Consider the following 16,095-nt stretch of genomic DNA (forward strand, 5'->3'; position numbering starts at 1 on the left):
AGTCTGATATATGTCCTATTATATAAATGTAATTCGCATAGCTTTGAATCAACTAATTGAACAGAATACACCAAGATTTGCCAGCTGGTAGATACTAATATTGAGATATCATGCTCAGAATCTCTCATGTGGGAGAGAACTGAATTATACTGTGACTCATCGAGCTACATGGTTCGATGCTAGGTCTCTAGGGTACTCGATAATTTTTTTTTTAAAGCACTTTTAACTCACTATACTATTAGACACCGCAGGAAAAAGATCGGCCCCCAAAGAGCTAAACTAGGCCGGCAGCTGTGGGGCATATCTTGTGTCGTGGCATTGCTGATGACTAGTAATCTAATAGTATTAATGTCAAACCATGCCAGCCTGCACACCAACGCTCCCGCTTTTGGGTTTGTTACTAGCGCATTCGATACATAGTCGTCTCCTATTGTCAAGAGTTTTTGGGGGTTATTTATTTCCCAGTTTCCGACGGGTGAGGCTGTCGCGGCGATCGCTCATCGCCGAACCGACCCAGATCTTGAACAACTGTATAAAAGATTTGAGATATTTTGAATACCAAGTTTGGCCCCTCCTATATGTCTTGGCCTAATTCATAAACCGCAATAATTTTGCGAGATCTCCTGCATTCCTGAAACAGCCCTCCTTGAAGCTGAATTGTAGAGTTTATAATCTAAAGGAAAATTTCGAGTTTTGACAAAATTTTTATTCTTATTCTTTTCACATTTCTGAGATTGAATTACTCTAACCATGTCAGAAGATTGGAAGGCGACGAGTCCGGGTCGCTGGGAGCGCCCTATTGACAGCCTCGAGGATTACTTTGTCACGATTGCAGACTTGACACGACCAGTTGGAGGTGAACATTTCTCCCTCAGTTTTGGTGCTCAGATAAAGTTCCACCCCGAAAGAACTCTGGAAGATATCGAAGCGGCTTTGAAGCAGGCTTGGACAGTATTACGGTTTGAGCACCCTCAGCTGGCGACCACTGTAGAGGGTTCTCACATGGTCTACGAAACATTACGAAATGAATCAGCGCAGCAGGATTGGCTTTCTCGCACTGTTGTGATGGATACCTCTTCCAACTCTTCCGCAGAGCTTTTCCCGCAATTGAACCAAAGCCCTAAGCAAGCCGTATTGTACTATCTACGCACTTCGTCAGAGGTCGTGATTCACAGTTCACACTGGCGCACAGATGGAATTGGTGCCACTTTACTACTATCTCAACTACTAAAGCATATAGCCACACCGCTGACGTCGGCGATCGTCTTTGGCTCCGAATGTGCACGCTTACATCCGAGCCACTTTGCGCTCTTAGGAGCATCCGACAAGCCTCCCGAAGCCAGTCAATATATCACAGATCAAAGCCTTGCTGATTATATTGCGCATTTACCCTCCATTCAAATTCCTTCAGCTGGAGAACCCATGCAGAAACTCTCCCCGACTACTCATCGGCAGGAGATTGTGATTTGCGATCAGCAGACAACTGACCTCGTCGCAAGTGCCAGGGCTCGTGGTGTCACTCTCACTGTTGTGGCACATGCGGCTTTGATACATGCTACCAAGCGGATGAATACTAGTATCTCGTTGGACGAAAATGCAAGTTATGCATGCATCTGTCCGGTGTCGCTGCGTGACCAGCTACCAAGCCCTTATAATGGTCCATCTTACGCAGCCTCCGTAGCTATGACTGGTGTTCCTATGGGATTTACATCAACAAACTTGAAGAAAGACATTGAGTTTCTGCAGGGGCTTTATCGTAATGAGGCAAAGCGTCCAGAAAGGATTGAGGGCCTACGCGCATTTCAGACGAAGATGACAACAATTCTTAAACAGCCTCCTATTGCCGAGGTGCCGATTCCCGCACATCCGACTCTGAATAGTTTAGGCCTGATTGAACAAAATTTACAATCATCTTATCCAAGTGATCACGGGGACCTGGAGGTTGACAAATATTGGATAGGAACTTCTGTGGTTGACCACACTGTCTGGGTCTATATTTGGACTTGGAAGAAGAAACTCACTATTAGTGCTACTTATAACACTGGGATTTATGATGATAGGATAATTGGCAATTTCTTGGAGCAGTTTTCGCAGGTTCTAATCAAGGAGCTGACGCCCTTAGCCTAAAGATTTGCGGTAGATAGGATTGGAAAAATACACTCTATATAGTGATATCAACCGGTCATTCATTACTGGTTATGCATCCATTAATGAAGATATGAAGAATTCAAATATTAAAGACATGATTGCAAATCACACCATTGCTAGAAAAGCTCAATCGAATGAAAGTAGAGTACTTGAATATTGTAAGTCACATCCTATTGAATATTGTTCATCATTTTACACCGACTCTAAGATAGAGCGGCGGACCTATGATTCAATGTTACTAGACATGTACAAGAATTATATTCTTCTGCTGTTGAAGAATATTATAGAATTTCATAATTAATTGATATCCTAACGTACAGGCTCGTATCGACATTAATATTAAATTCAACCTTGCGTCATTCCCTAAGTAAGAATTAGGGGAAAGAAGAGAAAGAAGAAAAATAACGCGAAGAGATTGGATTGAAGACAAAACTTTTCCCGCGTATATAAGCAGCTCAAATCTATACGATCTATTCCGGGAGCATTGTGTATAGTCTCTCTTTGTCAGAGCTTGTGTCACTTAGCTTGACACCAAAGCTCTTAGGACCCGAATTCACATATGCAATGTTATCTGTATCTTCCTTGAAAGCAGAGCGACTGACTGAATGCATATGAATATCTGTCGTCTGAACAATACCCCCCGTTCTACTGTGACTCCCGTAGTCTCGACTCCTGGTGAATCGGTTCAGGATTGGCCGGTAGGTTGGGACACATGCAGCTAAAATGCCGATACAGATCTCAACACAGGAGAGAATTCCGCCACCAACATCATCCCCTAGTCTCAATATTAGCAGACTAACATTCCATGGAACGGAGTATGACATACAACTAGCATCAACAGTGCTTCCCACTGATTGTGCATAGGCCAGCCGAACAATACTGACGACACATGCGCTAAACAAGCTGTTAGCAAATCGTAATGCTTCAAAAACCGAAATTATGGAAGACATACAATGAACCAGCCACCAGTGTAAAGATCGTTAGAAGCTTTTTAGTCTTTTTCATGTTAAGAGACCAAATCACAGGGATTGGTAGGACCAGTATGACGAAATCGGATATGATGTTTATGATTCCGATGGCTAAGACGAAGTTGCCGTAATTGATACATTTCCCTTGAACGCTGGGGTCCCATTGTGAGCGTATAGGGACACATTGAAAAATACTGCCGAAAATGGATGAACAGGCCCAAGCGGTAATGAAAACAGCCGTGGTGATAATGGCGATTCGAAGCCCTTTGCTCGGGAAAATGCGACTGTACAAAAGCAAGATGGAGTATTTCACAAAGGCGATCGCAACGGTATATGTAACTTCGTCGCTGATATTCGACTAAAGCAACAAAAAGAAATGTTAGCACATTGTGATGGTAAGTTGGAACAGAGAATGAGGTAATTACTTTTGCGAGAGACTCTCCATTTGTAACCCTAATCGCATGCTTGCCAAGCCCCCATTGAGTTCCTAAAGCGAAACCAATGAAGAAACCAGTGAAAACTATCTGTGAGGCTGGTTAGATGATACTTGAATGTACAAAACCACTCAAAGGATATATATACCAAAGCTGCGAGAATGGCCAAATCATCAAGGCCAACGCCGAATTTCACCATATTTCGAGCATAGAAACGGAGGCCAACCGCGAAATAGGCAATACAACCGCAAGAAATCACACTGGCAATAATGTTCCCAACCTTTGAATCACTGGCATGCTCCTCCATATACTTCAGCTCATCGGGAGAAATGCCGGCCATATTGAGTACATCAAATACCAGCTATTCTAAACCAGAAATAATTGATATCATATGAGGCCAGGGGGAAATATTTCGATTTTTGAAAAACTTGATGATCAAAACCATCGACTGTGTGAATCGACTCACAGAATGATGGTGAATGAGGGGAAGGCAAGTAAGGGTTAAGATCGACTAATATTAACGTGACTGGCCCCCAACCGTGATATGGGAGGCCCAAGGTACTAGCGAGCACGAAGCAGGAACGACCAGATCTAATTATGGATGAGATATTATTGAGAGCTAATTATCAATTAGAGCTGTTCCCCAAAAGTAGGGTCATTTCCGAGCCAGCCAAGGACGAGAGCAGAGCCGATCACGGTAAAGAAAGGACCAAGTTTTTTGTCTTACGAGTCAATATACTATGAAGCTTTTAAAAATTTCCAAGGGACATTACCACAATGTAGTCAGTCGTACATCATGGTAGCGCGTACAGGTCACAGCCAAGTACGGAGTATCATAATAAATTTCAAATCATCCATTCAGGTGGGGTGAAATAATGCATGGGGGCCAGGATCAGGGAGTCTTCCCGTTCGAGGGTTAAAGCTTTAAACCTCGAACTTGACGAACAAGAGGGTTGTTTGGACTGTGGGTCACATTTGGCGATGGAATTAAAAATATGGTGAGGGTTCTGCTTAGCTGCAGGTGACGATAACAACCTTCGCTGGAATTAAAATAGGCGTAATTTGTTGTAATAAGGCTGTCTATTTATCAATACGTACTACGGTAAATACAAGTCGAAACGTTAGTTTGTGCAGTAGTCATTTTAGTGGTGGAGGGGTATAAAGACTCACGCCGATCCTTTAAGCTAATGCATTAGGCTGACGATCGACATCTGGGAGGATTCTGAGTTTATGCATCGTTGACTCGTGGGTGGGAATTTTAGTGCAAGTACAGAGTAGACGCATGAATTGCTAACTGATCCATTAATCTGCAATAACTATTATCAAGCCATCATAAGTGTTATAATTGCGTCAACCAGATAACAATGATAACCGTCTTCAAATTTAGCCCATCATTAGACACAATTCCTTCATGAGCGAGGCTTCTAATTGCCTACCAGTTGGAAATACTATAGGCATTATGCAGCATACAATTGCTCTCGGGGCTCTTGTTCTAAGCTCTGGCTTCATATTAAGCCAAATTATAACGCGTATAATTTCCGATGATGGCCGTCTTCATGTGTCGGCACTGGCCGGATGGGCACTCCTTGAATATGTAAGGATTGTACAAGAATCTTTTTGACCTAGAATTAAAAAGAATACACAGTTTTTTGTCAATGCGATATACCGGCTGCAATTTCACCCTCTTTCTAAATATCCCGGCCCATGGTGGGCAGCTATCACGGACTGGTATACCGTTATCCATTTAGCCAAGGGAGACCGGCACCTGGATTTTTACCGCCTGCACTTGAAACATGGTAACTAATCTCTGTCGCCACTCAGAAAAACGATGATGTTGATTTTTGTTGCTAGGTAAATTTGTACGGTTTGGACCTAATCGGTTATCCATTAACTCGGCCGAGGCATTGCGCGATATCTTTGCCGTACGTGCGAATACACTGAAATCACAAGTCTACGGATCATTTAAATATTTTTTCAATGGCATCGACATGTCTATGACGGAAATCGATCGTGACAGACACGCGTTCAAGCGGCGGGTAAATGCGAGTGCATTGAGTCCAGATGCAGTACGCAATGTCCAAGAGCAAATCTTGCAGAACATTCGCTACTTCTGTACCCAGCTGACAGACGGAAAACCAAATGACCCAGAAGGATGGAGTGCGCCGCGAAATATCAGCAGACTTGTCGGCTACCTGGTGTCTGATATCATGGGTGATGTGACGTTTAGCAAGAATTGGAATGTTCAGCGTGACAAAGCACGTAGGCATTTTGTCGATGATGGTGCAATGGGAACGGCGGGAATTCATTTGGTAAGTCTGTAAATGCATAATGTTTCGACTGAGGCTTTTTCTAATTTGTACAAACATATAGACGGGGCATATGCCTGGACTTTTTTTTCTTTCTATGCACAAGATATTGTTCTGGCCGCTCATTCAGGGAGTACAACAGCTTGCTACCCTGAGTGACTCTATAACTGAATGGAGAATTGCGCAGGGCGAGACTCTGAAGGGAAAGGATCTATTCTCTTCACTCCTGGAAGCAGTTGACCCGTTGACTGGCAAAAAGTTCACACAGGGAGAGCTTATTTCCGAAGCTGGACTTTTGATTGTTGGTGGATCCGATACTACAGTTACTGCGATGAGCGCTACCATATTCTATCTTTTGCATAACCCAGCCGCACTTGAAAGAGCACAAAGCGAGGTTCGCAATACATTTTCTTCACTAGAGGAGATCATCATGGGCAAAAAACTAGATTCCTGCCGCTACCTGGTTGCTTGCATTGATGAATCGCTACGCCTGTCTCCTCCCGTCGGCTCTGTGCTACCACGGCAAGTGCAGGCTGGAGGCCTTATGGTTGAAGGAGAATATATCCCGGAAGGAATTGATGTGGGCGTGCCACACTACACTATCCACCATAATCCAGCTTACTACAGCGACCCGTTCACCTTTCGGCCTGAGCGCTGGCTGGGGAGTGGCGAGGGCGGCTTTACTGAGGCTGATGTAGCGAAAGCACAGACGGCATTCACTGCTTTTGGGGTTGGACGGACAAGTTGCATCGGACACTACCTGGCATATCAGGAGATGCAGCTTGTAATAGGCCGTCTGCTATTTTCATATGACATGCAACTTGATAGCAAAAGCAAGCTGGGGGAGGGGGGTCAAGGGAAGGGATGGGGTCGCCACCGCAAAGGCGAGTACCAGTTACTCGATCGGTTTGTGAGCATGCAGGATGGACCAATGGTACAGTTCCGTCCTAGGAGTTGATAACCATACTAAACACTCAACCTTGATCATTAACTTCATTTGGGTTCCCTACACCTCATGTTTTCCTTGTAACCCCTAGCCACTTCATTTACTACATGGCACTACTTAGTTCTAAGGATAACCGGTCAGCAAACTAGGTCTGCAACCTGAGACGATGTCACCCCAACTGGTGATTGACATGACGTTATGCCATGGAATGCATTTGTGCAGATTATTAGGATATGACCTGATTTTGGCTGCGACTCGCCTCGGTCGAGACTAATGACTATCGAATCATAGTTGCATAAATGAATAACATGTATTATAATAGTAGATTCAATTATAAGACTATTAAGTAGGTGAAGCTTTTTGCTTCGCTTGGGCCTGGAGCGTATTTACCATGGACCCATGCGAGTCATGAGGCTGGGGGCCGTAACAGTCAAAACAGCCCCCAAAATCAAAATCTTAAAGCAGCTCTCGGCACATCAATGACCTTTAAAGTGCGGGCCAGGCTGGGCCAGGATCAACGCTGTGCCGTGCCACGGGGAAGTCAAAGCATTGGATCAATAAGTATGGCCCACGGACTAACCCCTAGGGCAACCGGCATTAGTACTTGCATCAGGGCTACGAATATATCAGAGGTTCTTGGCAGCTAATGGACCGCGCAAGGAATTTGTTATCCACCGGCTAAAAACTGCCGAGGCAGTTGAAGGCTTAGGCCTTAACTACCCTGCATAAGGAACCTGTACATGGTCATTAAAAATGGTATCTGTCGATCGTTTCTCTTTTGTACCTCCAACGACTGCCAGATAGATTGACCCACAAAACTCTGCAGGATTCAAAAAATACGCAATGACCCTATTCTTACATGGTTTGACTTGTTATACACATCGTTAGCTTGCATGGCCTTAACCTGATGAAGTATGACTATAATTAACGGTATAGTGGAGTCGTTGGTTCCTTAATTGCTCCTGGGTTCCCACCTCGACCAAGGACTTGGAATCAAATCACAACATAGCACGAGAATGGTAATCGTTGCATACAACCTGATGCGGTACCTTATCAAGTCAACAGTTGCCCGTCATATATATACTCAAATTTGCAATCATGTTGATCACATATAGAGCAAGTTAGGAACTCGAAATAACAATCGCCTCGTAATGAAATTCAAATACATTACCACGATCAGGAATGGGTGTGTATAAATGTTTGCTCAATAATCACCTTATTAATGGGAGTTTGCTATTAGGTTTTCGCATAACGGATATAACGAGTACCATCAGCGATGTATGAGAAATCCCTATCTATAGTGAGCATGGTATCAGTCTGCATATGACCGTAAAAATATTTTCGTGTAGGGTGTTAGTCGATAATGGTATGTAGAGGAACAGATGCCTTTTTAAAAGAATTGCTCGGGCTTAATGGTATATGTGCATTCAAAAGGTATAATGGTATAAAGTCAGAAGAAGCGTACAATAAAGTAATGGCATTGAATCGAAGAGACGCGTTACGCTGTCTCGGACAAGAAAAGAACATAAACAGTACAACATATCAGGAGTTAATATCAACATTATAGCCCATGAGAAGATATATAACAGAACGATATATCAATACTGCAGCAATGCATTAAGAGAACTGAATGACCATGAACGGAGATCACCTTGCAAACAAGGTAATGAGTACAATACCATCATCCAAACGCACCATAATCTCCATGACACCTTATCGGCACTCAGGTGACGCCTTCTCAGTAAGTTTAATATAAGACCAAGGCCAAATAGCAGAGGCGGAATATATGCCAAGGTGGATACGTTCCAGAAAATAGGACAGATAGTAGTCCAAGCAATAATAAGGGCTGAGAGTATGTAGCGAGTAGGTTCATCGCCAAGGACAAGAGGTAACGTCTGTCGTCCCCTAGCACGATCGCCCTCACAGTCCTCCAAGTCTTGCACTGAGACCGTGGTGGTGATGGTGGCTGCAACGACCATGAACCAACCGTAAGCCAGCGATGTCAATGGCGCCGCACGAAAGCCGCTACCACCGCAAATGGCAGTCGCACCAGCCCCAAAGGACAGTAAGCCACACGCATTCAGGACGTTGCGAAGAATACTATCATCCGCACCGCCGAGATCGTTATACATATAAGTGAAAACTACTAGAGCCACCGATGGACCGAGGATGTCAAGGGCAAAGGAGAGGCCGCATGAAAGAGTTATAGTGACTAAGAGAAGGTGGCGCGCCCCCTCTTCATTCACCCTCCCGCTGCATATAGGCCGCCATGGCTTGTTCAATCTGTCTTCTAAGATAGCGTGTGGAAGTCTCTGGTTGGCGATATTTTCCATGAGCAGGTGGAGCCAGGTCCATATCACCGCTATGAGAATCCGGGAGGCAAAATGCAGACGTTGACCATCCTTTGAGTCGTTATCATTTTCGGTGAATCCGCCAGAGAAAGTATTGAAAATAGCGAATGCAGTTGTAGGGAAGATGACCGTCTTGAAATCGCTCTTGGTAAAAAGCCAGAGCGTATAGAAGTGAGAGAATAAAGGCATTTGACGCTACATATGTGCTCAGAATTCAAGCTGAGATATTAAATAGAGAGGTATTCTACCTTCTGAGAACAATTCTCCAAACCCATATCTAATACATCAGCATACTTAGGTTGTGCATACGTCTTTTCCGATAACAGGTCGTAGGGAAGCATTGTCCGAGGAAAGAAAAGAAAAGAACAAGTTAAAGGAATGGTCGACACTAGATTTGCTTGAAGAGAATCTGGCAACTGAAGGACAATGACAGAAGTGATAGAGGCTGGAAGTGCTGGTAGCACTTGTAGGTAGACTCCTTGACAAAACAAAATGGGAGGATCATAGGGATTAAAGGTACCTTCTCCCCGATATGTCGGTACTTTACTCCGAAGAAAGCATTTTCTTCGCGCAAGACTGGCTCTAGCACTATCGGCGGTATCCGGAAGTGGGAACTAGCTATATGTTGGCGTAATTTTAATGAGAAGTCTGATACCATCAGAACGCTAACATTATACAATGCTTAGGATAGTCAAGACACTAACTACGTACTAGCTAGTCATGTTAACGTGCAAATAACTTGCGCGAGTAAGTGATCGCTGGGACGGTAGTTTTTCGTGAGCGCTGACTACCAATCTACTGACGTATGCCCCTCCCAGCAATCTAAACTTGATCGAATCGAAGTTTTAAGTGTAGAGCAATTCAATTCAAAAGACGATCAAATCAAACCCTTCTATATTTAGGATGGGAAAGGAAGGGTTAGCTCAACCAAGCTGGTGCTGACACTCACATCTATATCATCTAGTTGTGTCTCACGTAAGGATGATCTATCTGGCCTGACGTTGAGTTACTAGTTCACAATGGTATCAGTAATATAACCAACCCTCAATCAACACACTATTCAGGTTCTTTCAAATTTAGAAACATGAAATGTTACATTTTTTTCCAAGACGTCAAATCTCTGCGACTCCTTCCCGTATTGGATTAGCATGCCAGACAATCCCCAGTACCCACTAGTACCTAATGCAATGACTATCAATTTGGGGGCGGCCGGTAATTAAATGCAGGTGGTTCAATAGCGAGTGGAGTAGAATGATTAACAGACATCTTTTGTTTCACTACGAAGTATTTCTGGTGATTGGTTAATAGTGCCTGGTGACAGATCGTTACTCTCTAGAGTCCCACGCAGAGGTGACTATGCTCACTATGGTCTAGTGCACCCTTAACCTCACCTTACCCCTCCATTATCAATGTTAAGGCCGTCTCCCACGAAATGGGGATTTGTCATCTCGGCCGGAAAGTGAAATAGCCAAACACCTCCGCCGACTGGTATAAAACGGTTCTAGTTGACGAAGCTAACGGATTTAATTGGCGAGAGGAACCTCAACAACCGGCTAGGTTAAAGTGGCAGCATTTCAAAGACCTAGACCCTCCTTTTCTTTTGGGTAATTACAAACTAGATTCAAACACTATCAACTCTATATATACAGCGGGTCAGGCATATCAAGGAAGGCCAACAAGGATATATACCATTAAAGTTTTGCTTCCACAATATATTCGCTGCCCATCAAACATCATGGCACCCTTAGTTTGGCTTGTTACTGGTTGCTCATCGGGCTTTGGGTAAGTATATTCCAGCTATTCTTCTACAAAAACTAAGGAATTGGTTTCTTCAAGAGAGCAATTTGTATATCAAATTCTTGCCCGAGGAGACAAAGTCATTGCCACAGGTCGCAATGCTGCAACCAAGCTCAAGCACCTGGAAGGCACTGGGGCTGCTATACTCGACCTTGACATATCTATCTCGCCGGAAAAAGTGGCGCTGAAAGTAGATGAGGCTTTAAAAATATATGGCAGCATTGATATCCTAGTGAATAATGCTGGTTACATTGAAAGCTCGGCTATTGAGGAACTGACGTAAGCCTACATATGACTTTATATTCCGGGCTTCAATGTTATTGTTGTTGACGTCTAATGTATCTTTACATAGTCCAGAAAGACTATTGCGAAGCTTCAACACCAACGTCTTTGGGCACGTCAATGTGACCCGTGCTCTTCTCCCGCACATGCGTGAGAAGAAATCTGGCACCATTGCATTTATTGGTTCTCAGGTAATTCTTACTTAGGTTGTGCTTGGCTTCTTGATGCTGATATAAATAGGCCGGTTGGAAGGGCGATCCCAGTGCGGGAGCATATGTGTCTGGCAAATTTGCACTGGAAGGTAAGGTTACAAAAACCAGGAAGGCCCTACCCTCTGATCCCAGGGATTTTAAACGTTGATTATCTATAGGCATCGTAGAGTGTTTGCAAAAAGAAGTTTCCATGTTCGGCATCCAAGCGACTATATTTGAACCGGGGTTTTTTCGCACTCAGGCTCTATCTCAACAGAATATCCGGCATGAGCCAGGAAACATATCCGCATACGAAGAATTTAACAAAGCCGTGATGCAGTATGAGACGGCAGTCTACGGAAATGAGCCTGGTGACCCAGTTAAAGCGGTGTCCCGGATGATTGATGTGCTTACAGGGACAGGAATGGCGGCTGGCAAGCCATTTCCACCACGTTTGCCCCTTGGTACCGATGGTCTCAAGGTAATGCGAGACAAGTGCCAGGACACCTTGAAGTTACTGAATGAATGGGAGGATTTCATTAGTAGCACTGACGTGACGAAGGAAGAATAATCTAGATTTGTTCTCCTATGATGAGCCACCTATGATAGAATTCTGTGTTGCACGAATAAAACAATTCACTTTGCCATTGACTTTATGCTATAGTCGCGTACTGTTTCTGTAGGACGCTGATTCGATGGAAAAGGTTAATCGATGACCAAGTTACTCCAGTAAAGTGCTTTACCAAAAAAAAGGTTGACTGATAACGCCTTAACGGTACAATATGCCCATAATTGCGACGTATTTTGTACCTCTTTTTAAAACAAGTAATAATGGCAACTATTCTGCATCTATCTTATTTGAATCACAATAGATATTCAAGTATCTAGTTAATGGTCGATTCACTACTCCGCATGGTGTACGCCGTACTGAGTAGTGGATAGTCATAATAGCTAGCAGTAAGAGCTTGGCTGTCGATCAGGCTTCCTGGTGGCGTGTAGATCCATGTAACGAGGCACCCACAAGAGACCTCTAGCCTAAACTCGGCAGTCAATTCGACCATTGGCCCCCAACAAGTTCTCGGTACTTGGGACCCTTTAAACGACCTTCCACCGAGAGACGATTGCAGCCAATGCAGGGGATAAATGCCTACCCGTGCCATACAGCTGCCGTAGGTTTTCATGCAACCTGCATTATCAATTTGGCCCCCCATATACCCCGTACCTATATAGCTGGTATATAATTACACTAGTGCAGAGTCACTAAATCAAAATTGAAGCAGGGTAATTTTACATTATTTTACCCTCGAGTGCGTCAAGTTGGCCGCTACCGTATTTTTCAAGTTACGAAATTTAGCTCAACTTTAATACGCCGAAATATGCAAATAACTTGTGGATGGGCAGTTGTTGGCAAGAGTGAATACCGGGACGTTCGTGAGGAGCTAGCATCCAGTTGAATATCCTGTACCTAGGAAACTTGACCAAGTCTTCAAGATCATACCGCTTTCTAGCATTACTGCTTTCGCTGCCATAGTAGCCATATTATGGTCCGAATATATTATCAGCAATGGCATTTTCTATTGTTGCCAGCGTCGCAGCTAGTGTAGCTGTTGTTATTGTATATGGAATAGGCCTAGTGTTTTACCGACTCGTTTTCCACCCATTGGCTGGATTTCCAGGGCCCTGTCTTGCTGCTGCTACCTGGTGGTATGAGTTCTATCATGATACTCGCCTCGGTGGTGGTCTTTACATTTGGCGCATAGAGGACCTGCATAAGAAATACGGTATGCCATTTAAATAATAGACTGTGCTATTTGACTCAATTGATGGCTAGTCACTGATCGATCTCACTAGGACCCGTTGTGCGAATTAACCCAGAGGAGTTACATATAATCGACACCGAATTTCATGAAGTCATCTACGCCGGGGCTACATCGGCTCGCGACAAATGGGATTTAGCAGAAAAGTCAGCCCAGTCGTTTGGGGCTACCGGTCACACGCCAAGTCATAAGCTGCATCGCATCCGCAAAGACTCCCTAAGCCCGTTTTTCAGCAAGCGAACTGTCGCAGAGAGAGAACCTCAGATTCGTGAAAAGGTAGATCACTTGGTATCAAGAATTCATGAATATGCTGGGAAAAATCGACCGGTCAATTTAACTGTCGCATACATTGCTTTGTGTATGGATATTATTACAGAATACGCATTTGGTAAGGAATACGGCTTGCTGGCGGACGATGATTTCAATGAACAGTGGAAGAATACCATAATGTCCATTGTCAGCAGCGTAGCTGTTCTTACTCACCTTCCCTGGATTCCCGCATTGATGAGAAGTCTTCCTGAGTCAGTCCAGAAGATTCTTTCTCCAGACGTGGCACAACTGCTTGAATATGAACATGTAGGAAGCCCAAGGCACTTACGAATTTATAAATATTGCTTGCTAATTTGTTCTGTTGCTATAGCGCATTCGTGAGAAGATTCAATCTGTTCTTAACGTTAATCCTAGTTTAAAAAGCGAAAAACTAAGTGGGAAATCAACAATCTTCGATGTTGTTCGGGATAATCCAAAGCTTCCAGATTCCGAAAAGAAGCTCCAGCGCATGTCTGATGAGGGTAATGTATTGTTGATCGCTGCCACGGAAACTCCAGGAAAAGTACTTGCGCTGCTAACGTACCACCTTCTTGCCGATCCCATCAAGCTTGCACGTCTACGTTCAGAATTGGAGTCCATCGGCCCAAAGCCTAGTTTGAGGGAATTGGAAAGTCTTCCCTACCTTGTTGCTGTGGTGAAAGAAGGGTTACGCTTGCATGGTGGCGTAGTAACACGGTCCAAGAGAATAGCGCCGTACGATGCCCTCAAATGTGGGAAGTATACCATCCCTCCCGGAACGCCAATGAGCTGCAGCATCTATTTCATGCACTATGACCAGTCCTTGTTTCCAGAGCCATTTGAATTCCGACCAGACCGCTGGATTGATGCGGACGAAGCTACTAAGAAGCTCATGGAACGCCAGTTTGCTCCCTTTGGCCGGGGAACCCGCAACTGCCTGGGATACAACTTGGGAATGGCAGAGGTCTATATGACTATAGCTGCTGTAATAACAAAGTTTGACATGGAGCCTTATAAGACAACTCGCAAAGACGTTGACTTGGAGAGGGACTGGCTTATCCCTCAACCAAGCAAAGATTCTAAAGGTGTTCAAGTTCTAGTCACAGCAGCGCGTGGGGAATAAGATTCATAATTGAAATCTAGCTACATAACTTGGATTTATCATTCATTTCAATTACATCTTGGGAAAACAACTTTGTCCCGTTCGTTTTAACTCCCAGCATTAAAGTATTATGCCTATAACGCCCCATTCATATCAAACACGAGTTCCGGATAACAAGTTGTCAATATAAGCTGAATTTCATGATGATTAATATAAACATCTTATCCAAAATGTCTGAATGGTGACTCAATTCAAGAAGATGATAGTTTAGATCTTATTTATCTCACACAGGGTGGTTAAACAACCCCTACGAGCTTCATATTAGGGGTGTAATATTACCGCACAAGGGTGTGAAGACTGCCTTTGGATCGTAAGGTTTTCGTATAGATGGATGTGACAAATCTTAAAATATCGACAAAAAAAAGGCAATGCTATACGTGTCGAGACATTGAGTGAAGCTGACCATCCTGGATAGTCTCCCGATTCCATTAATACACTAAGATTATTCAATATTTTTGTGACACAGTCAATCGGAAAATCGCGAAGTCTGCTGAAATATCACCTCTTCAGAATTGCATCTCGATGCTTGAACCGCCCGTCGCGCTTGATCTGCTCATAAAAATCCCTTGCCCATCGCATGTGATACGGATCACCCAATTCTGTAAATAACGCAAGCGACCGTTCCTGATCGTGTAAATTCTCCGAATGATTAAATGGGGAATACATGTACCGTTTCTGGATGTCGGGCATGTCCTTGTCCCATTTCTGATCAACTGCATAGCGCGCGATTTCTACAGCTTTTCCGTCCGTGGCATATGCCTTTGCCGAGCCGCGGAATATATTGCGTGGCACTTGATCGAGAAGCAGAATGAGAGCTAACGCACCCATTCCATTATCCATTTGAATCCAAGCATCAATGTTGTTGTCCTTTGCTTCTTGGTACAAGTCACTGAGATACTTTCGAACGTACGCGTCGTCTTTGGGACCACCGTACCAAAAAGACTTTGGCTTGAGGTAATCCGGTGACCATTTTGGACTGAACCAGAAGTCAAGAACTTGTTGATATGTTCTGGCTGGCATTATATGTGTCTCATCGCCTTTTCACTCGAGTTGGGTTATCAAGGACATTTCGAGAGGGAGATGATGTCACTCACGATTTCGCTAATACCTAGCGCCAAGGCCGGATCAATCAGCGTGCTTCTAAGTATACATTCAGTGTGATATCTTGTCAATGCTTTATAACAGCCAGAGCCAATATATTAGGAAATTGTGCTTCAAGCGATCAAGCTGAAAATTAAAAAATTAATAAGCCAGTCACCATAGTGCAGATAATTTGGCCTTCTGTACAAAAGCCACGGCTATACTGGCGCTCAAGAAGCTATCTCATTCAAAAGAAAACGTGAAATTCAGAAGTGCAGTTACACTTATTCTCATTGAATAGATTATCATACAGTAAGCCAGCATC

At 43.9% G+C, this 16,095-nt stretch overlaps 7 protein-coding genes across 7 annotated transcripts; 4 read left to right on the plus strand and 3 right to left on the minus strand.

The window, feature by feature from the left end:
- Nucleotides 1–479: 479 nt before the first annotated feature.
- Nucleotides 480–2,223, plus strand: BGW36DRAFT_384539 (uncharacterized protein). Its single transcript, XM_046216802.1, has one exon. The coding sequence runs from the start codon at nt 751–753 to the stop codon at nt 2,125–2,127; it is 1,377 nt and encodes a 458-aa protein (XP_046069868.1). The 5' UTR covers nt 480–750; the 3' UTR covers nt 2,128–2,223.
- Nucleotides 2,224–2,618: 395 nt separating this feature from the next.
- On the minus strand, nt 2,619–3,890 carry BGW36DRAFT_463777 (uncharacterized protein; the record flags this gene model as incomplete). Its single annotated transcript, XM_046222230.1, has 5 exons — nt 2,619–2,923; nt 2,975–3,042; nt 3,101–3,474; nt 3,542–3,640; nt 3,699–3,890. 5 exons carry the CDS (start codon nt 3,888–3,890, stop codon nt 2,619–2,621), a joined length of 1,038 nt encoding a protein of 345 aa, XP_046069869.1.
- A 1,071-nt stretch (nt 3,891–4,961) lies between these two features.
- Nucleotides 4,962–6,933, plus strand: BGW36DRAFT_463778 (benzoate 4-monooxygenase cytochrome-like protein P450; the record flags this gene model as incomplete). The annotated part of the gene is made up of 4 exons (XM_046222231.1): nt 4,962–5,144; nt 5,196–5,346; nt 5,402–5,859; nt 5,921–6,933. 4 exons carry the CDS (start codon nt 4,962–4,964, stop codon nt 6,812–6,814), a joined length of 1,686 nt encoding a protein of 561 aa, XP_046069870.1. The 3' UTR covers nt 6,815–6,933.
- A 1,467-nt stretch (nt 6,934–8,400) lies between these two features.
- On the minus strand, nt 8,401–9,342 carry BGW36DRAFT_362020 (UbiA prenyltransferase family-domain-containing protein; the record flags this gene model as incomplete). The annotated part of the gene is made up of 1 exon (XM_046214329.1): nt 8,401–9,342. One exon carries the CDS (start codon nt 9,340–9,342, stop codon nt 8,401–8,403), a length of 942 nt encoding a protein of 313 aa, XP_046069871.1.
- Nucleotides 9,343–10,581: 1,239 nt separating this feature from the next.
- BGW36DRAFT_384541 (putative hydroxybutyrate dehydrogenase) lies at nt 10,582–12,070 on the plus strand. The gene is made up of 5 exons (XM_046216803.1): nt 10,582–10,935; nt 10,990–11,229; nt 11,303–11,423; nt 11,473–11,533; nt 11,603–12,070. The coding sequence occupies exons 1-5, from the start codon at nt 10,889–10,891 to the stop codon at nt 11,992–11,994; spliced, it is 861 nt and encodes a 286-aa protein (XP_046069872.1). The 5' UTR covers nt 10,582–10,888; the 3' UTR covers nt 11,995–12,070.
- Nucleotides 12,071–12,987: 917 nt separating this feature from the next.
- BGW36DRAFT_399331 (cytochrome P450) lies at nt 12,988–14,651 on the plus strand (the record flags this gene model as incomplete). The annotated part of the gene is made up of 3 exons (XM_046218508.1): nt 12,988–13,204; nt 13,275–13,816; nt 13,881–14,651. 3 exons carry the CDS (start codon nt 12,988–12,990, stop codon nt 14,649–14,651), a joined length of 1,530 nt encoding a protein of 509 aa, XP_046069873.1.
- A 224-nt stretch (nt 14,652–14,875) lies between these two features.
- BGW36DRAFT_384544 (uncharacterized protein) lies at nt 14,876–15,766 on the minus strand. Its single transcript, XM_046216804.1, has one exon. It carries the CDS (start codon nt 15,708–15,710, stop codon nt 15,189–15,191), a length of 522 nt encoding a protein of 173 aa, XP_046069874.1. The 5' UTR covers nt 15,711–15,766; the 3' UTR covers nt 14,876–15,188.
- Between the last annotated feature and the right edge of the window lie 329 nt (nt 15,767–16,095).

The sequence above is a fragment of the Talaromyces proteolyticus genome (genome assembly GCF_021365285.1).
Source record: "Talaromyces proteolyticus strain PMI_201 chromosome Unknown BGW36scaffold_9, whole genome shotgun sequence".
Taxonomy (NCBI): Eukaryota; Fungi; Ascomycota; class Eurotiomycetes; order Eurotiales; family Trichocomaceae; genus Talaromyces; species Talaromyces proteolyticus.

Coding starts and splice junctions, on each gene's coding strand:
- BGW36DRAFT_384539 (XM_046216802.1), top strand. CDS start 751: ATGTCAGAAGATTGGAAGGCGACGAGTCCGGGTCGCTGGGAGCGCCCT.
- BGW36DRAFT_384541 (XM_046216803.1), top strand. CDS start 10,889: ATGGCACCCTTAGTTTGGCTTGTTACTGGTTGCTCATCGGGCTTTGG. Junction 11,424..11,472: donor TTGCATTTATTGGTTCTCAG/GTAATTCTTACT, acceptor TGATATAAATAG/GCCGGTTGGAAGGGCGATCC. Junction 11,534..11,602: donor TGGCAAATTTGCACTGGAAG/GTAAGGTTACAA, acceptor GATTATCTATAG/GCATCGTAGAGTGTTTGCAA.
- BGW36DRAFT_384544 (XM_046216804.1), bottom strand. CDS start 15,710: ATGCCAGCCAGAACATATCAACAAGTTCTTGACTTCTGGTTCAGTCCA.